Source organism: Haplochromis burtoni, unplaced genomic scaffold, assembly GCF_018398535.1.
Source record: "Haplochromis burtoni strain Fernald_Lab_line unplaced genomic scaffold, NCSU_Asbu1 Contig_145, whole genome shotgun sequence".
In the NCBI taxonomy this organism is placed as follows: Eukaryota; Metazoa; Chordata; class Actinopteri; order Cichliformes; family Cichlidae; genus Haplochromis; species Haplochromis burtoni.
Window position 1 is genome coordinate 1,087,683 of NW_024582506.1, and position 20,887 is coordinate 1,108,569.

The following is a 20,887-nucleotide window of genomic DNA, read 5'->3' on the forward strand; positions in this document are numbered from 1 at the left end:
ACACACAAACAAACAAAAGATTTTAACTTTTGATTTAGAATAAAGGGTGAAGTGTGAAAGTTTTAAAATGTAAAAAAAGAAGAAATAAGAAAACCACAGTAGAACGTGCAAATATGAGTTTGCCATTTAATTGTTCCCTATCACTTGATGTGATGCATATCAAATGGTTATCTCACATTAGTAGTATTATTTTTATAAGTCTGATACAATCCCCCAGCAGCTGAACAGTGTGAACAGAGCTGAAGCAAAGCCTGAATGTATAGGTGCCCATTTCTTACCCAAAAGATATTGAGTAGAAAATGATGAGAAGAGGGATACTCCTGGATCTGAAAGGGCTCTGAAATATCTTTTTAATGGGAGCCAAAGCCTGCAAGTTAACAAGAAAATTATTCATAAGTAAACCAACAAAAAACAAAGGAAATGCCTAAACTGCTCATGCACTGTCAGTGTTTTCACATTTACTCAATAGCTTAACAAACAAAAGCTCTTTTCCTTTTTGTTATATATACAGTTTGGTCCAAGTGGATACTATTAACCAAATAATCACAACTTGACTGAAGTCAAGATTTCAACCTTAATTCAAGGGGTTCACAGAAGTGTTATATTAACTGTTTAGGAATTAAGCCATTTTTATACAAAGTCCCTCGTTTTCAGATGCATAAAGCAATTGAACAATTTACTGCTGTGCAGTTTTATTGCCAGATAAGGCTTGTTCCCTCATTTTTCCGTGACTAATTGAGCAGATAAACCATCCGCTAACTGTTCAAGGTAACGCTCAATGTCAATTCCAAAGAGAGGTCTTTGAAAGTGAAGGCAGGGATCACTGGACTAAAAAAAAGACAAAAAAAGACAAAGCAAAATAAACCTATTGAAAAGATGGCACAAATTTACGAGTGGCCAAATGAACAATCTGGTGCATTGTTAATTCACTGAACAAAAAGCCGGGAAAAATGACAGAAAACAAATCAAGTGAAGGACGACACAACAGCTAACCAAGTCAAGAACACTCTCAAGAAGTTAGGCATAATTTTCATATGTACGAAAAAGGATGCCGTCATTAACATAAACACAGAGGGTGTACAACAAGGTGCAAAGCACAGGTTACGCTCAAGAACTCAAGGCCATAAATGGGACATTCTTCAGTGGCCAGGTCAGCCACCTGATGTTAGCCTAGAACTGCATAATTTACAGTTACTGAAGACAAAAGTGAAGGCACAAATACCAACAAACAAGCAGCAACAGCAATCACTGACTATAAAGTATTTTCATTAAAATATTAGAAACACCCCCCCATGTTACTTTCATCCCACTGAAATTCCCAGATGTATATAAAATGTGTTTTTAATTCCTAAAGTTAATGGAATATTTTTGTTAAACACTTGAATTAAAAATGCTTCACTTAAATCACATCTTGGTGTACAGAGGCCAAATGATTAAAAAAATGCACTTTCCAAAGCCCAGAGCTGTGTTCATAAAACATTTTGGGTACCTGAAATGATTTGTCAAATTAATTTACAACTATTTCTGGTAATTTTTCAAATCAAAACACAAAACAATCGTCACACGGGAGGATTGTTTTGTGTTTTGCTACTTTTCTCTCCTTTTTAAAATCTTTCAGGATCGAGTATCTTATACTCATATTTTACCATTTTCAGCCATTCTTTTTTAAAATAAACAAAACCCTAAATCTTGAAACCAGTACTACCAGACATTCTAAAAATCAGTTAAACTATTAATAATAACAACAAATTACCTCACCTTTTTCAAAATATTTGCAAGACGTTCTTTACTTGAACCCAAGCTTCTGCTCTTGTCTTTGTCACCTTTTTGGGTAGAACTTGTATGCAAACCAAATTCCTACAAAAGGGTTCAGAGGACAGTTGTTACACTTACAGTACTTTTATACAATTGCATGAAGGAAGGAAATGTTGACTGATGACTGATGTTTCGTAAAGGCAAGCAAGGCAAGCAGTGCTTGCCCAGTGAGATCTAAAAATACACATTAGAGTACATTATAGTACTTGCTATTGTCAGCTAATTCTAAACATTTTTTAAACATAACTATAGAAGCGCTAACATTTCACAATTTTCAGCCAGGAAGGAGTTCAGACAGGTGAAGATGCCATTGTTTCTGCTCACCTTCCTGTAAAAGTCACTGCTTGCTACTGATTCAACAAAACTGTAGAATACCACATGTGGAATATAAACACACACGGTAGCTTTCACTTCTCTTTGATTTCACCTTATCTTTGTCAGTTGCATCACTTTTGCTTTGCTTTTTGTCGACTCAAGTTGGTTTTATTTTTGTTTAAAAAAAATTATTAGATATGTGCAGCAAAAATTAAACATATAGTAGTATACTTATTTCATACCGGAAGAGCCTTTTCTTTTCCTTTCATGTTCAGCTTAAACATCAATCTGAAAACCTGGATTGCTTCTTTCTCACGGTTAGCCTGGAAAAGACAGAACACAAAAAATCATCCTAAAGACAACTCAGAAGTAAAAGCATCCAAGCAACACAAACATTATTTTGGTCTTTCAATACCTCCATGAGGAACTTGGGGCTTTCAGGCATGAACAGCTTGAAAATGAGTGCCGACGAGATGCTGGGAACGGAGCACAGCACCACAAACACCCGCCAGCTCTTGAAGTCCAGTGCTCCCAGAAAAAATTGTACCCAGGTTCTGGGGATCACCAGCCAGGCCAAACCTGCAGACAAAGGCAAACACAGATGGTCAATATTTCACAAAAAAAAAAAACAACTACAGTTTATTTTAAGAGAAGTTGAGTTTAACACCTTGTGCAAGTCTGTGCAAAATTTTAAACACCAAAACCAAAAACCCGGTAACACACACCACTGAGTATGTGCTATTTTTTTCTGAAATCCTCAAGAAGCAACATCAGGAACTTAAAAGAAAATCAAGCTGACAAAGAAATACCAAAAAAAAAACTGCAGTTAACTTGAGTCTAGCTTAACTCCCATGTTAAAATTTCAAACTTTATAGAATTTAAAATCTTCTAAGCCTGCAGTTTCTGCCTTCAAAACAGTCGTCTCAAAAGTGAATTTTATTATAACTCATTCACCTGTAAACTGCAGTTAGGGGTGTGGTCACTTTGAATTCAATTCAATTCGCACCAACTACTACAGACCCACTATGAGGAAGCACTTGGCGACAGTAGGGAGGAAAAGCTTCCTTTTAACAGGAAGGAACACTGATAAGTGCCACGACACAGGAAGCTGTTGTCACTGTCTAAGCCTCACTTTTTGAGTTACTGAACTGAACTCCTGGATTGTATTTGTGCTCTTGGAGCCTTTTGGTGCATTTAAATTGAATTCTTGTTTAGTGGCCTGTTCAAGACGTTTGTACTTCAGTTTTGGTGAGTGAAACTTGAGTATTTTCTGGTCTTTTACATAGCAATGTTTAGCACTACCCAGTCTCTTTGGACTTGCATATTGCAACATATGCAACATGGTAACTAAGCTTGCTAGCATTAGGTAATACCTTACACTCCACCGTTCATTCAAATATAATAGCATCTCGCTAAAACCCACATGGAGGGGATTAAAATGCTAAAATGTTAAAATGGGGCATAACCACAGTTATATAAATTTTTTATATGGAGAATACTCCTTGCTCCCACCTGCAGCCAGGATGTTTCCTGCCATCCAAAAGGTGGCCAGACAACTGATCATCGCACCTCTCCTCAGCCGGGGCATAAACTCTGAGAAGTAGGAGAAAATGACAGGAAGTGACCCGCCGACCCTGCAGAGGAGAACAGCATGGTGTTTATTCTTTAGCTGTTTTAGTTGTTTAACAAAGACAATTTAGATGGTTTTTAAATACAGCGTGGAGGGATGCTGCATGTCTTGTGCTATATTTGGGTATTTCAAAAATGATGACACTGAATAAAATCAAACCAGTCAATTACTAATCTGACTGAACTTTGTGCCCCAATAGGGGCATTTTTGTCCTCTAATGACACCAGAGGTACATTTAAAACAACTAAAAGAAGGATGCAGCTTCCCAATGTGGAACTGCCCTAAACTTGAATGTTTTTTTAATAGCCAACAGAAGGCAACTCTTCTGGTTGCAGTATATATGAAAACTGCCCTCTGTCATTAAGATTTTTTTCCCAAAATGCCCTCCACAAAATAAATATTAGGCATTGTAGCAATACAAGTCACATCGTAACTTTTAACATCACCGCCTGATGTCAAAACCACACCACCTATGTCCCCTATAGATTCTAAAATTATCACTTAAATTCATGAATTACCACCATTATAAAACCATTTTACAACAAATATTCATACTTTGCACAAATCAGTGACATATAATATTCTAAACTAGCAACATTACAATATATACAAATCACATATGAAAACAAATCTACTCAAAAGTGGATATGAGTACAAGTTCATAATTCAGTCCTTCAAGTGACAATGTCTGCAAAGTGAAGTATAACTGGTATTATTCACTAATATTGTGGCCCTGGGAACAGTTGAATGTGTGTTAGCAAAATGTAAACTTGTACAGAAAAAAAGAATTAAAAATCATGTTTTTACCCAATGCCACTGATGAACCGCATCAACAGGAAGAGCCAGAACCATGGAGCCAAGCTAGCCAGACCCCCAAACAGCCCATTGACTGTCAGAGACATGACCAAAACCCTGCGACGCCCCTTCTGGTCAGCCAAGTAACCCCACATGTAGCCACCCACCATCATTCCTGGAAAACAGGAAAAAAAGATGAACTTGGTATAATCAGTGGGCTCAGTCAGTTGCCCAAAACACTGAGTTACAGTGAGGGAAAAAAGTATTTGGACAATGACAGCTTTGCTCCGTATACAGTGGACTGTAAATCTGACAATCAACATGTGAATTAGGCGCAGATTTTCAGCTTTAATTGAAGGGATTTAATAAAATTATTACATTAAAGTGATTTTATTGATAGTTCAACATTTTCAGAGGTTGATAAAATGGTCGTATATTCAGTTATGGCTCCAGTTTTATAAGAAAGGGTTACAAAATAAGCAGAGAGCAGAGGCTAATAATGTCTTGTGTGTTTGGCTTGTGTAAGGTCTTGTGGTGTTACGTCACATAAATCAATCAACTTAAAAAAAAAAAAGCTTCTCATTTCCAAGTTCCGCTTTAAACAGCTGACCTATTTACCAAAAAAACAGTTGTTTCATTTTCTGTGAAGGGGAGTTTAAGGTGGTTGACTAAATGATTCACCGAGGAAAATGCTTGCTGTCAGCAGGCCCATGTCTGAGGATTTCAGCTCGAGATCACAGCGTGCCGTTGGCAGCAGAAAAGAAACACAAAGAATCTCCACAGCATCGCTGGCATTGGCCCAACCACAAACCACCAGCAGCAGCCAATGGAACAAACCAAAACCTGAGAGCAAAGTGAATAAACAAAGGGGAGAAGCAATTCATGATTGACTTGTTGCATAGCTTTGAAAATCTTAACTTTATGTCATAACCACAAACACCCAGGTTTTACACCTCTAAAGGTATAAAGTGTATACCTAAAATCTTAAATAAGCTTATTTTTCATATGCTTTTCTCCTCATATTTACGATGACTAAGTGAAAAACAAAAAACATTAGATTACCTGCTCTTTCCACTGCTTCCTCATACGTCAGTTTCTGCGGTACGTGCCCACCAGCTTCCGCTGTTCTGTCAAAAATGACTTCACCTATAAGGCAGCCAAATACACACTGTCAAATTCGGTTCTTTTAAATTCTTTCACCGACAGAGAAAGACCCCGATTCAGTGTGGTCAAAGCTCAAAAAATCATCTTTATTCTACATTTCCGGAAAAGGAGAGCTGCAGACTCTAGCAAGCATCCACAGGTCTAAAGCATCACAAGCCAAATGCGTATATATAGTTCTGCTATACGTCGCACACAGTCACACATAGTTGTGATCAAAACAACTCTGCAGTGCACTCTGCCTAGTTTCACTTTCTGTATATTTTTATATATTTTATTTATTGTTTACTCTATTTAATTTGTAAAATATGTGTACAAACACACACACACACACGTAGAAAAATATTTAGTATACACGTCCAGAAATGCATGCAAAGTTGTCCCTCTCTTAATTATATTTATTCCGTAACAACACAAACATGTATAAAGTTTTACTTTCATTGTACTAGCATAAATCGAGCCATAAACTTAACTTAATAAGACAAATAGGCTTGCCTGGGCCATGTAACTGGCTGATGAGGCTTTTTGCAGTTAGACCATTTCTTTCATTAAAACATATTAATGAAGTTACGACAGAGTTGTTGTTTCCATCTGTTTTATAATTTGATACATTTCTATGGTTGCAATGAAAATGTAATTAGCAATAACTGGCAAGTAACTAACTGTTATAATAATTATCTGGCTACAAAATATCACAAAATAATGAAAAATCATTAAAAAAAACCAACAACATCACAATTTAGTCCAAAGTGGGAATGAAAGTTTCATAGTAGGATGACATTTTTTAGAGTGATACCAAAGTATAACCAAATTTCTGTAACGTTTATTATGTGTAGATATTTATGAGTCAATACTAAGATAAGACAGTGCAGTTTAAAAATTGCTTGTTTGCTTGGATCAGCTGGTTGTGTTCTTTGCAAGGAAGTTGCAGAGTGCCCTCTAGTGGGCAAACAATGGAAAATCAAAATACGTAACTCTGTTGAAGGGTGTTTCTCCTGTCTCTTCGTTACTTTTTTATTTTCACATTAGCTGTTGCAGCTTTGATATATGGTCAAATAGCTAACATTCGCTGATACACTGACGAAGCCAAAAACAATTTTTACAGAATATTACGCAGAAAACGAGGCTCTCAACACTCTCTGCAGCACATGCAGCAAAGTCGCATTTGTGGAAAATAATTAAAGTTAAATGTAATTGGATTATGAAATGTATTGTAGTAATTTTAAATTTAAAAAAATCCCCCATCCTTTTTTTCTGTTGTAAGAATATTAGCATATATATCAATATGAGCATTTTTTACTTCTTAAAAATCAATACATCAACTGTTAGTCATCCATTACTTATCAGGCACAGATTTGTTTACCGCTTTAAATATATGTTGAGGATTAAGAAGTAAAAGTACAGAGTAATCAGAGTATCAGAAATGGAAATTCTTTTCAGAGCCATTTCAAAGTAGTAACATCCTAAAAAAATATTTTAACATTTGATCTGAAAGAGAGCTTAAAACTACTTTTTCAGGCTTTACACTGCTACAAAAATATACTGGTCCAACTGTCCAAATTTTCTCTATTACTAGCATATTTACATTTTATACCACGTGAAATGTTCCTGAATTTACTCAGCAAATGAATTTATAGGAGTGTGTTAATACGCACGTGTTATCAAAGAGAAGGTATGATCTGTTTTAAACAAAAATGTAATTTGAATTAATTTCTTTTAAAGAATTTGTTAAACAAATTTCGTCACTTTTTAAATTATTCATTTTTGTCATCTTAGTATATTATTTTGTTTAATTCAATTAATTTTGAAACAAACAAACAAACAAACATGTAAAAGGTGGAGAAAGTAGTAAGTAAGTAATTTTTGAAGCTGCAAGTATTTTCAATTTAAATGGACTTTTACAAATAGCATGCTTTATTATGTATTCTAAAGATTTTTTGTTTTGTTAATATTTTCATAATTTTACATTGGCTGCACCATGTGCCCTGGAACATATACCATACACGTGGTGGTAAGCTAGAGCTGACCTAACCAGCCATAAAGATATATATACATATATATATATACATATGTACGTATGTATGTATGTATGTATGTATGTATGTATGTATGTATGTATGTATGTATGTATAATATAACAAATATTATTTTTTACATCTTTATAGGCCAGGTGACCAGGTGAATTGCAACCCAATATCAGTTTACAGTGTCAGTAAGGGTAAACCGAGTGGAAGCCTTAAAACATCAGAGAAATATACTTTTGAAAGGCTGATGAACGAGTGACAGATGGTTTCCTAAAACAAAACAAAAAAAGGAGTAGTAACTAGAGGACCCATGAGGGGGACCAATTCAGCTACACAACTTATTATAAAGACTTAAAGCATTAAAAAAAAAAGTCTAAATAAAAAAATAGGTGTAAAATATTAGTAAGCTTATACAGCAATAATAACGTTTTTTTAAAAAAACAACTATATTAGGTAACTGAATTTGAACAAAATAAGAAGAGATGCCACTTACTTTTGTAAAAAATAAAATAAAATGACAATAATAAATAATTCTGACACATATTCTACTTTGTGTGTGTGTGTGGTGTGTTTGTGTGTGTGTGTGGGGGGGGGGGGGGGGTTTATGAGGAATGACCTCTTTATGGATCTTCGTATGCAAGTGAACAAACTGTCTGCCTTTACCTTCATCCGAGTCCAGCTCCCTTACGTCCAGGCGATGTCCCGTGAGAAGCGGCTGGCGTGCCTCCGGATCTCCGGCATGCTTATGACGGGACATCTCCAGAGAAGTCGGGTGTCTCTAATCTGGGCACTTAAGATCTGGGTAGATTAGCTAACTTCTCTCCAGATCCGTCAAATCTCCGAGCGAGGTGTCCGATCCTATGACTGCCAAGTCTACAGGCTACAGCTAACACTGAAGCTAACCTGATAAGAAGTAGGAGGAGTAGGACCAGGAAGTGAAAAGACAGCGGCGGGTTTGCACGTCCTGAGCAGTGTCTGTTCTCCACTAGTCAGCCCAGTTTAGGTGTACACCCCCGTCCGGCCGAGGTAAACCACAGTGAGAAACGGCGAAGGTAACGTTAGCTGCTAACCGAAGGAGACACGTCTGTGTGACAGAGAGTAGAGGGGAGAGTTGACGTTACCTCCCCTTGTGTTTTCAAAGAGAGTGAAGATGGCGACCAGCTCGGAGCGCAGTCCTCCCCCATTCCCGGACTCCGAGGACCAAGATGTGCTGGACGCTGAAGAAGTCCGAGGCCGCGACAGTGATGAAGACGAGGACCTCTTCGGGAGTACGGTATGTACTGGTGGAGTCGACCTAGCTGTTAGCGGTCAGGTCTGGATAACTCGTTAACTTAATGCAGAGTTAGCTAGGAAAGCTAATGAGGCAAAAGTTTTAGGAGATGTTGGCCGTTAACGTTAAGCAGTTGCACAGGGGGAAAAATAACAAACAATGTTGACATAAGATATTGTCATCTCCAAAACTCTTAGTATTTCCTAATGTTTCGAAGCATTTGTTGTAGAAACTTCTTACTACCTGCCTACGAGCTTTAGGAGTTCTGCAAACGCCCTCGCTGGTATTGATTTCACCCTGAAAGTTGCTCTTTGAAGTTCTCCCTCGCAGTGATTCAGTTAACCAAACCAGGTAACGCCGTACTTCCTGTTTTGGTGCATGGAATGTGTGAGCTCTTTTCATCTTCTAAAACTTTCTCGAGCTAACTTTTAAATCTGAAGGTGTCCTCAGCATTTTTTTTTTGACGTGCAGACTTTTCACGCCATGCGTAGGTGAGGTGAAATCTGCAGACAGTGAGGTCTGTGTGTGGTTTCTGTGAGAGCTGACACAGTAAGGAGGTGATAGTGTTATTTCACGATGCTTATTAGTGGGTTAAGTCAGCTTCCCCATTTTATTTACGTATTTCTCCCCATAAAATAAGGATTGTACGCTGGCTCGGGCAGCCTCCTGTCATGTGAGCGTGGTGTGGTCACATGGTCAGAACCCGGATGTTTTCCTACAGTCAAAGTTCAGAGGATACATGAGAAAGTTGCTGTCTGCGATTTTTTTTTCTCCCAACACTGAACTCGCTGCTGCACAGAAACCCTAAGTCAGCATTTTATGGATGTTTTAGGTGTCAGAGCTCATGCCTGAAATGATGTTTGGAAATGTATCAGCAACCAGAGTGACTTGACTTCCTATAAAAAGAAGTTTCGGGGATGTATTACTATTTTTTTTAAGCATTTTTTGTCTAAAGAGTATAATTCGCATTTTTAATTTTTAATAAGGGGCGACAGATATACAGATAAAATGGAAATATTTTTGGGACCACTAAATACAGTTATTAGTCATCGTACATTAATTTTCCACTAGTACTGAAAAAATGTAATACTGGCAGTTTCCCTGTATGTCACATAATAATAATAATAATAATAATAAATAGTAATGTGGAGTGGTAGGTTATCAGATAAATGCTAGCATTCTTGCTTGACAGGCTTATTTCTTAAACTGTATAGGTATGCAGATATTATAGACTGTATATAAAAGATGGAAACAGCCAATACAACAACATTCATTATTTAGCAAAACTCTATTATAAAACCTTGAGCTGAGAATTTTCTTTCTTGGCAATAAACATAGTTCATCGCGTTCCTAAATTGGATTTGATGAACCAGGTGTTCATCTGACTTTAAAATGAAAGAAACTACACAGTCATTTGCTATTGACACATCGATAGCAAATGGGCATAGCTTTTTTGACTCCATTGATGACCATTACTTACAAAAATATCCTGCATGTTTTAGTCAGTATGACCTGAAACCATCAAGCCCATTAAGTCATCAGAAAAAGTTTAATACAGCCAAGGTCACAGAGTAACGGATCCAAGAGTTGTTTTCACCTTCTGAATCAGCATCCTTTGAAGCAAGTCATTTAAGTTCATTAAGTCATTTTGTTTACTACCCTGTAAACAAAAACCTAAACACTGCAATCGCTGTTACATTAGACTGTTACATTAGTCTAACCCTAATGTAAAGGCTTATCTGATGAATGGTTTCTCAGGAGATTTGCTTTGTGTTCTTGGCAAAAACATATCAGTTAAATCTGTTTCTCAAGCATCATAAAATGTTCCCTGCAGCTTTTTACAGTGACAAAGTCCTTGTTTTTTTATTTTGAAAACATTGTTTCTGCTGTCAGTGACACACCCAGTAGCTGGGATGGACATTGGATGTTTAGATGTTACCCAATATCCAATTTGGCTACCTAGAGACCAGATTGTTTAATGTGAAGCTGTTGAGATCAAAGAAAAGAAAAGAAAAAAAAAGCCCCAAAGGTCTTTAAAATTTGAAACTTTGATCAACTTGTTGCATGAGTCTTGGATTACTTTAAGAATTGTCTGTTGTCTACACACACGTGACATGACAGCAATTGACATTAAGCATCCCCTTTTTGGCCTTCAGAGCACATCACCAGTGACCGAAATGGACACCACACCGACCAGTGATGTTTCAATGAAGCCTCCCAGTGACATCATGAATGATCCTTTAATCGAGCCAATGAGCAGCCAAACAGGAAACAAGCCAGCGAGTGAACCCTCAGATGATTTTTTTGACCTGACAAACAATGTTAGCGTTGTAGCTGCAGCTGCAACAAAATCCGATGATTTCGTTGACATATTGGGAAGCGAAACTGGAGCTCAGAGAGGGGAAGTAGTAAAGGCAGATGTTACTGTTGAAGCAACAATTGATAGAAGTGAAGTAACTGCTGGCGTTACAGATCCACTCAGTCAGCAGGAAGCAAAACAAACGTCCACCACTCCAGTTATCGACCTCAGTGGTGACTCACAGCCTGTTACTAGCAAAATTGCTGACCCTTTGGTCGACCTCTTTAGCGATGCTCCACCAGCTGCTGAAGCCAAAAAACCCAGCAGCGCAAACATTGATCTCTTTGACGACGAGGAAGGGAGTGATATTTTTGCAGAACCGCTGCAGACCAAGCCTGCCAAGCAGCCGCAGAAAAGCCTCTTCGGTGAACCTGACGAGGATGTGTTTGGCGAGCCGCTGGGTGCCATCTCAAAGAAACCCGTCCCTAAAGAGCTGAAGGAGAAATCTGTCACAACCAAAGTTACTGCTGGGGGACCGCTGCAAGACAGTAAGCCAGCTGATATCTTCAGTCAGGCAGCTGCCTCCACACCCAGCGTCACCAGCACCGTCAACCCCAAGACCAATGGAGTCCACTCTGAGGAGGACGGTGATATATTTGCTGGTGGGTCCACCTTATTTTATTCTATTTTTTATTCTCATTCGGTTTATGTTACCAAAGTTTTAAGCCTAGAGTTGGTCTTTATACTAAAGTCATGATTCAAGACAGGTTCAGTGAAGTTCATATAGAGGTTTGTGCATAATCACATCTGTATAGAAGATAAAATGAGCTCTAGGCTGGAAAAATGTTGATGAACGCCTCCTAAAGTTGAAACAACAGCATGGAAAGTAACGTTTGCTTCATTGTAAATAACTGTTTTGCCAGCATTGAGTTTGAAACTTTGTACTGGGCTGTGCCGGTTATGGGAGAGTGGCTCAGATTACTTATAAAAAAACCTTTGAGTAGTAGGCCTCTTAAAAGTCAAGTACAGCAATGTTTAACTAGAAGCAGCTATCGTGATTTTCTGTGCATCATGCTGTTACTACATGGCTGACACCAAAGCCAGGATGAGGACACCTCAATTAAGAACATGGGACCATCTGAATGCAAAGTTCAGTTAAATCCACAGGTTTAACATAACCCTCGGTGTATATTTGTGTCAGACACCTGAGATGGCAAACACAAGTTTCAGTCTGGTGTAAATAAGTGATTAAGAAACCAACACAGATGGTCCTGTTGAGGCATGACAGAAGCAGCTCCAGTTTGTGCTCCAGATCACCACACATGGAACAGAACTCAGAATCTCTGTAAATACTTAAAGGTAGACTTTGGTAACTGTGGTAAAAGCAGCTCCACTGTACTAGGGAAATAATGGATATCTTACTGCACGTTTCCCCTCTAGCAGAGGCCACGGTGGAGCTCTCTCTCGACAGTCCGAGGAATGAGAGAAAAAAGGAGGCGACGGCCAAGCCATCTGCTCCCGCCCCCACCTCTCTGCCAGCAGCTGCCAGCCTCGCCAAGCCACAGCCTCCTGCCCTGGAAGAGGTGAGCTCAGATTTAAACCCAGACAAAGATTTTCGAGTGTGAGCCCATGAAATAGTTTCCAAGTATTTAATAAATATACACACCAGTTTATTTTATCCTTTATTTATTCAGCTAAATGTCTCGTTGAGATTTATATATTGAAACAAAACAGCCCATGGAAAGTCTGAGGACATACAGAGATGCACACTTATTCACAGGAAACAGGAAACAGTGGTGTATTCAGCTTCTGAAGCCAGTAATAAAATATAAAGCACAGTGGCAGAGAGTGTCTAACATCTTTAGGTGCTGGTCAGGTGCATTCATATAGACTCTAATCCAGTAAAGATTCAAATAAAACATTTCCTCATCTGGAGGAAGAAACTGTTTTTATTTTTAATTTTTAAAAACATTTAAAGTTTCAATTTGGTTAGAAGCTGTTCATCTGATTGTTTTAAATTACAGATTTGGATCTATAGTTAACCTTGTTAAAACCTGTTGCTTTTAACAAGATTAAATGTTAACTCTCTGCCCAAACATCAGAATGAGAAAACTGGGGCAGCACCAGGTTCTTTCCAACTGCAGTTTAACCTGTTTAACATCCCACCACAACAAAATGTGGTGGGAGAAGCTGACTGTTCAGCCATGGTTTTCATGTCATGTTTCACTTTCATGCTCAAAATTTGTTTCAGTTGGAAGAGGAGGAAGAGGAAGAGGAGGAAGACAAATTTGACATCTTTGTCTCTGTCAAAGATCCAGAAAAAATAGGTGAGGCTTTTATTGTTTTTTTGTATTGCTTAATGTAGCTTGCCTGATGTTTAAATATCAGTTCACTGAGTAATCTTTGTATGTATTTATACAGTCAGGGACATTTAATGATGTATGTATTGTTTTTTTCAGGGGATGGTATGAATGCCTACATGGCCTACAAAGTATCCACACAGGTAAAAATGTGTCATTATTCATCGTTTTACTTGAAGTTGGTTAAAGTTGACCAAAGATGAAATATTGATGAGTGCCTTGTTGGAGACACACCCGTGCTCTGCTCTTAGAGGGAAAACAAAGGTTGCAACACACGTTTAGTGGAGTATTGGAGCAAACACGAGCCTGCTGGGTACATAAATTCCATTAATCTGTGTTTCAGACCACACTGCCCATGTTTCGCAACAAGACATTCACAGTGAGGCGACGCTTCAGCGACTTCCTCGGACTTTATGAGAAGCTCTCTGAAAAACATGGACCAAATGGATTCATTGTGCCTCCACCACCAGAGAAGAGCCTCCTGGGTAGGCTGACGCACTCATCACATCTCACGCTTTCCTTAGAATTATAATGTAAAATCTGCTCTCAATCACAAGTGGTGATGGTCGTTATCTTGTGTAGGGATGACAAAGGTGAAAGTGGGGAAGGAAGATTCATCGTCTACAGACTTTGTTGAGAGAAGAAGAGGTGCTCTGGAAAGGTAAAAGAGAAAGAATGGCATGAGGTGCCAGTTAGCGCGGCTAACACAGAGTCCCAACCCTTGTACCTTTCATTTCATTCATTCATTCATTCATTCATTCATTCATTCATTCATTCATTCATTCATTCATTCATTCATTTATTTATTTATTTATTTATTTATTTATTTATTTATTTCACACTTGGTACAACAGATCAAACAAACCAACCACACTTTCTATCAACAAAGCACTACAACCATGTGTGAAAAGGAGCAGGAAGAAGAAAATATTCTTATTAAACCCTGCCCCCTTCCCTGTACAGGAAGCATGATGTGACAAGAATATAATTAATGCAAAAGCATCACCACCACTTCCCCGTTGATGCTCTCGTGCTATTCTGATGTGGCAATTTCCAGACTACTCGTGAAAATCAAGCGTGTCCCTGTTGTCTGATTGAACAGGTATCTGCAGCGGGTGGTAAATCACCCGTCGCTGCTCCAAGACCCCGATGTCAGAGAGTTCCTGGAGAGAGAGGAAGTAAGAGGATTTTGTTTGGTTTCAGCTCGAGTTACTGCACTGAAGAGGTGTAATGCAGTTTTGTTTCACTTCTCTGTTTTTGTAGTGGATGAATGGTGTATTTGTAGTTAGAAACATTACTTTCATCACACTAGTGTGCTTTACCTAAGCATTAGTGTAAGGGTGTGCAGACAATGGAGGAAGATGGAGTTGCAGTAAAATATTGAAAACGTTCATATCGCAGTTTTAGAATCATCACAGCTAACACAACTAATGCATCTGCAGTTGCCTCGAGCAGTGAGCACTCAGGCTCTGAGCGGCGCCGGCTTCTTAAAGATGATCAATAAAGCGACGGACGCTGTCAGCAAGATGACCATCAAGATGAACGAGTCAGACGTGGTAAGTTCAGCTGTAAACGCGCGCTCATGTTCTTCTCTGCGTTTTTCAGTCTTTATACTAAAGCAGAGACTTTTGGTGGAACTTTTGGGCATAAACAAAGCTGCAGTTTCATGGTTTGATTTTTGACAGTTATGGGATTTATCTTTGGTAATGATGCTTGTAGTGCCGTAGAGCTCACAGCCCTTGCAGCTAGTGTTGGAGTCGTACTAATGGTGCGTTGTGCTGCAGTGGTTCGAGGAGAAGCTGCAGGAGGTGGAATCTGCAGACCAGCAATTCAGGAAGCTCCACGCGCTTGTCGAATCCTTGGTGGTTCACAGGAAAGGTCCGTTGTCTTTTTTCCCCATCTGTAAAGTGACTCATCAGTTATCATTCGGATGTGTTTGTACAGTTTTTGGCCACTTGGGGGCAACAGAGTGAAATGTGTTCAGATGTTAAACATTGTTAATTATAACACTTTTTAATTACTATTCCTCCTCTAATAAAAGCTTTTATAAAGATTTGAATGATGCCACCTAACATAAAATGTGTGAATGCACCTTTTAGCCCATAATTGCTGCTTTCATTTCTTGTATATGTTCTCGTATTCAAGTTTGTGTGAAGAACACTTGTCTTTGCATTGAAATCTAGAGCTGTCACTGAACACGGCGAGCTTCGCCAAAAGTGCGGCCATGCTGGGCAGCGCAGAGGACAACACCGCCCTGTCCCGCGCCCTCTCCCAGCTGGCCGAGGTGGAGGACAAGATGGAGCAGCTACACCAGGAACAAGCTGCAAGCGACACCTTCACCTTTGCTGAAATGATTGCAGATTACATCCGTCTGCTGGGTGCTGTGAGGGTACGGAGAGAATTTGTTTAGCTAGTTTCTGTAGATCACAGCTGTTTAAGTTTTGTTTTGCTTTTTTAAGTGGGGTTTTTTCCCCATAGGAAGTGAAATGTCCAATATTGTTCAATATTAAAAAGCACGTAGATGAAGGTAAAAAGATGTGAGTTTTGTGACCTGCAGGGGTCCTTTGATCACCGGATGAAGGCGTGGCAGCGCTGGCAGGATGCTCAGTCCATGCTGCAGAAGAAGAGGGAGACTGAGGCCAAACTCCTGTGGGCCAACAAGCCCGATAAGCTGCAGCTGGCCAAGGAGGAGATCGCTGAGGTACGACATGGGCCAAAAACAACAAAGTAAAAATAGCTCGGATGTGGCTGAAACCCTCGTTTGATGGGGCCTCTTCAAGTTTAGGAACAACGTTGTAGTAACTTTAATTTTTCTGATCCTTGGTTCATTCTTAGCTTGACGTTAATCACTCCATAGCTTTTGCTGCACGATCTCTGTATGTGAAGCACTGTATTTGGTTTAAGACTCCTCTGTGATTTTTATCTTTGGAAACAGTGGGAGGCCAAAGTGACGCAGTACGAGCGAGACTTTGAAAGAGTGTCTGCAACTGTTCGCAAGGAAGTCATTCGCTTTGAGGTACCAGTGTTCATTCTTATTGGTATCCACATCAGTAACTGCTCAGACAGCTGAACGGGCTGAGAGTGATAAATCCTTCTGAAAAATCTCTCCTAACAGAGAGAAAAGACCAAGAATTGCAAAAGACAGGTTATCACATATTTGGAGTGTCTGCTTCAATCTCAGCAACAGGTGAGTGAGTCAGCATTTTCATATTCATAAACCTGTAAGTACTGCACTGGATTTAGGTCAGTTTTTAACTGTTGAGCATCACAGATAATCTACAGAAGTTGACAATTTCAAAAGTAAATCATACACAAGGTAATAAGTAAGGTAAGACGACAGGAACAAGGCTTTACATACTTTTTTATATAAAAATTAAATAAAGCAGTTAAAGAATATTCAAGTTTCTGTGTGGACCAAAACTCCCAAATTCAAAATAAGTAAACAACTCGTTAAATCTGCAAACATTTTTATTTTGTATTTAACTTTTGCACTTTTCACTCTAGTTCCCTAAATGGTATTTTCTTTACTATTCTTTATGCATGTGCTTCATGCTTTTTCATTATTGCAGTGAGGCTCTGGTTACTATGTAAAGTAGTTTGTTAGAAAACTGAGGCTAATCCAGCTTAGACTAATAGACAAAGTCATGAAAACTTTTATCAAATAAAAGTCTGAGCAAAATATTCACAAATAAACAAATATTTACATTCACTTCAATGGTTAATGAATATTAGAAATTAATTTAACATGAATGTTAATGTAACACATCATTATCAAAATCATTTTTTAAAAGATATTTGTGATTTGTGATTCACTGAAATACATATTATGTAAATGTATTTGTGTGCTTACTTTGGATTGTAGGAGTTTTGATTATTTATATGAAAGAGCCCAAAGTAGCAACTTTAAATTGTTTCTTTGGTTCACAAAAGTGACCAAGTCATTTACTGGACCCAGCTGACTGCAGGTTTCCCAACCTTATAAACAGTACCTTTGCACAATGACTGAAACTAGAGGGGGCTCGTTTCAATCATTATGCAAATGTACTGTTTATGAGGTTGGGAAACCTGCAGTCAGCTGAGACTGAAGAAGTAACTTGGATGAGTGATGAAACATTTCTCCCACTGAAAACGCTGCGTCCAGATGAACAGAATCAACCTTTTGGGATTTCCATCCTGGATGATTGAGCATGCATCAAGTCATTTACTAGACAGTTTTTGAGATATAATAGGCTACATTTTTTTGTGATGTTTTACTTTTCAAAATTCTCAATTAATTTGGCGTCTAAAGACTCCTGTTTTTTCTTTGTTTTTGTTGTTGGTTTTTCCTCTCTCTCCAGCTGATAAAGTACTGGGAGGCGTTCTTACCAGAAGCAAAAGCAATCGCCTAATCCTCAAACACCAGCCCTCTGGACTACAACAGGCTGCCTTTTTCTCATACACTTTACCTCTTTTGCCTTTTAACCAAGGAAAATGTGTGTATTGTAAAGGGAGATACAATCAATTCTGTTTTTGTTTTTTTAAATCACCTTTAACACATAGCTCTGTATTCTATTGTATTAATAATTGTATATTTTCATTTAACCTTCCACAAATATTTTCTTAATAGATGAAAATAGATTGCATAAACAAAGATACGGACAAATGAAAAGAGGGGAAAAAAGAAGTGTGGATGAACGATTCCATTAATTTCCACAGGAGAATCATTCGTTCTCAGGATTTCCTCCCTTGTGTTGATCAGGAGCTCTTTCACATCAGCTGTGGTTCACTGTTTACAGCCTGGCTGCTCTCTCATCACATATTTCTGGGGACCCAGATGAAGAAAGTGGCTAAATTCTCACTGTTTCTTATTGGTGACTGAAAGGGATTAAATAAGTTACAAATTTGATTTATGAACGATTCCAGCAGGTGGATAAATTAAGTACCATCCATGTTTTTCTTGCTTTCTTTCTAATTTGAAGTACTATGATGCTGAGGGGTGCAGGGTGATGCGCGGCATTAGATTAGCAGTTGTGGTCAAGGGCTTTGTCGCGTGCTGAGGTTGTGGGGTTAACGATTTCAAATTTCTTTCAGTAAGTGTGCAAACTTTATGTCGGTGCCTTTATAAAAGCGAGAATGGTGTTTTGGCTTAAGACACCAGTTTAGGAGGAAGTCGTAGAGGGAGCTGTGAGCTTGTCATCTCAACGCTGATGTTTAAGAACTGCGATTGCGCCCCATTTACTACCAAATAAAAATGGTTTTAATGTTTTCAGTCTGCCTTGCATATGAACCTGCAGAGACATGAACTGGATAATCTAGTCCCTAAAGATCATGTCAGACTCTGTCTAGTTGCGTCATGTTGGACACTTTAAGGCAAGCAAACACAGTTTAGAGGAAATAAATGCTGATTGTGATTAACCAACTCGAGCAAGTCTAAGCAAGCAGTTTCATGCTGTGTCAGATGACACCCAGAAGCTTTCTGGATGGTAGGATTCAACTTTGAGGTGGTGTAAATAGAGCTGTAACTCACAGCAGTCTTACTTGTGGATTAGTCCCAAGGTGTAGTCCTGTTTTCGTCTGACAGTCCAAACTAGCCCTTTGTTATTCACTTCTAGTAGCACCGGAGGGCAATAGTTCTTGGTTGCGTATGCATGTTCTCAAACACAGTGCAAAGTCCTCTCTATCCCATAATGTGTACTGTTGGCTCCCTTTGTTATGAAAAAACAGAAGGAAAAAAAGTCCAGTGATTGGACATGTGAGAGTGGTATGTCTGCTAACAAGTGCAGCACTGTGGGCACAAATTAAAGGGTGACTACTGCTGAGTCCCACATCACTACTGTTCACTCATTTATTACTTCTGATGAACATCCAGCAGTTTACTGGATATTTTCACTCTAATTTTATGAATTTTTACAAAATAATGGACACGTTCAGGGCACTTATTCTAAATTTGGCCACACAAATAAAACGGTGTACAGTTGGTGAAGCGCACTAAGGGGAGTCACTTTTGAACACAGACTGTATAGAAAAGATGGATGTAACCTTGTGAGCTTAAAAATGTGCTGTTGAAAGTGTTTTAATCTGCCATTCTTTCTACTGGCCAGCAGGGGGCACCACCTTTGGTTGTAAAAAGTAATTAGATTGCACAGAAGTGTATAAGAAAATGCACTCAATCATTTTTTTACATTGGCAAATACTTCACAATTGGTTTATTATCTTATTTACGAAAACCTTTTGGTAATTTTGACTCTACAGTTTGATTGTTCTAAGTCAGATTTACCTTTCATTTGTGCAGAAGTTTTGGCTTCACATGGACGTCCATTTTTTTTTTTTTTTATCCAGTTTGTTTATGCAGCCTTTGTCAGTGTTTTATGGCATTCATCGCTTGTGATCAAAAAAATCCAAGATGAAGTTTTCTTTGAAGCAGTGAATGTAAACACCCGTTTGTTCACATAAAGTAGCCACACAGTTCCTTTAATTTCAAAGGACATACACCAGACAAAACCCAGAGGAGGTACCACCAGATGTTTGACGTTTTCACTTGCTGATTGGCGTAAAGACACAAAATGCTGTCCGCGATTTATCAGAAAGGAGGCAACGAGATGTCCTGCAAGAGCCGAACTGGACTACTCGGGGCTGGATGGACGACGCTGATTGGCAAACAAAAGATTAATGGCTTCAGTACGCACGCTGACGGTGGAGTGTATTCTTTCTTAGTCTCTTCGTGTATTTTTAACAAACCTGCGTCACAGCTTTACGTGGCAGGACTGCCATCCCTTTTGATTACAGCTTTAATGTCACATTTGCACTCATGTAAAAACTGAAGGTGTGCAGCGACTGCGCTTCACTGTATCCTTCGTCGTCATTACGGCTTTCTTTTAACTTGCAGACATTTCTTTGCCGGTTAGATAAATAACTATTTTTGCTTTTATTTTTACATCATTGAATAAAAACAAGGTTGTTGGTGTGTGGTTAAAGGTGCAGAGCAATGTCAGCAATATGCACTGTGTCATAGAAACTTAATTCAAATCAATAAAAGTTGCACTGTTTACACTTGGAAATTTCATAAAGAATAACGACTCAAGTGTGTAATTTTTTTTCTCCGACGTGCCGATTTACTGTGACGTCATTTTAATATAACTTTGAGAAGTAGCTGCCTCAACAGGTGTGAAATGGAATAAACAGCTAGTCCATGCAGAGATTTGGATCTAGAAAACAAACTTACACTGTTTTTATAAGAAC

General features: G+C 38.6%; 2 protein-coding genes across 3 annotated transcripts in view; one reads left to right on the top strand and one right to left on the bottom strand.

Moving 5' to 3' along the window:
- Nucleotides 1-8,532, bottom strand: part of sv2 (synaptic vesicle glycoprotein 2) — a 12,209-nt gene extending 3,677 nt beyond the window's left edge. Inside the window, exons 1-9 of the mRNA XM_042224649.1 lie at nt 8,404-8,532; nt 5,618-5,701; nt 5,237-5,398; nt 4,568-4,730; nt 3,643-3,764; nt 2,546-2,709; nt 2,373-2,453; nt 1,759-1,857; nt 279-367 (exon numbers count right to left, since the gene is read on the bottom strand). Of these exons, the coding sequence (XP_042080583.1) occupies nt 279-367; nt 1,759-1,857; nt 2,373-2,453; nt 2,546-2,709; nt 3,643-3,764; nt 4,568-4,730; nt 5,237-5,398; nt 5,618-5,701; nt 8,404-8,497 (1,058 nt within the window). The 5' untranslated portion in view covers nt 8,498-8,532. The remainder of the gene's footprint in view (nt 1-278; nt 368-1,758; nt 1,858-2,372; nt 2,454-2,545; nt 2,710-3,642; nt 3,765-4,567; nt 4,731-5,236; nt 5,399-5,617; nt 5,702-8,403) is intronic.
- Nucleotides 8,533-8,889: 357 nt separating this feature from the next.
- Nucleotides 8,890-20,718, top strand: snx1a (sorting nexin 1a). 2 transcript variants are annotated; one of them, XM_005931698.3, is made up of 15 exons: nt 8,890-9,013; nt 11,167-11,971; nt 12,750-12,892; nt 13,561-13,636; nt 13,769-13,812; nt 14,013-14,154; nt 14,252-14,330; nt 14,772-14,847; nt 15,112-15,225; nt 15,454-15,547; nt 15,853-16,058; nt 16,227-16,370; nt 16,605-16,685; nt 16,785-16,856; nt 18,007-20,718. In XM_005931698.3, the coding sequence occupies exons 1-15, from the start codon at nt 8,891-8,893 to the stop codon at nt 18,055-18,057; spliced, it is 2,250 nt and encodes a 749-aa protein (XP_005931760.1). In that variant the 5' UTR covers nt 8,890; the 3' UTR covers nt 18,058-20,718. The 2 variants fall into 2 exon arrangements, with proteins under 2 accessions (XP_005931760.1, XP_005931762.1); XM_005931700.3 differs by having other exon boundaries at nt 12,753-12,892.
- The last annotated feature ends 169 nt before the right edge of the window (nt 20,719-20,887 follow it).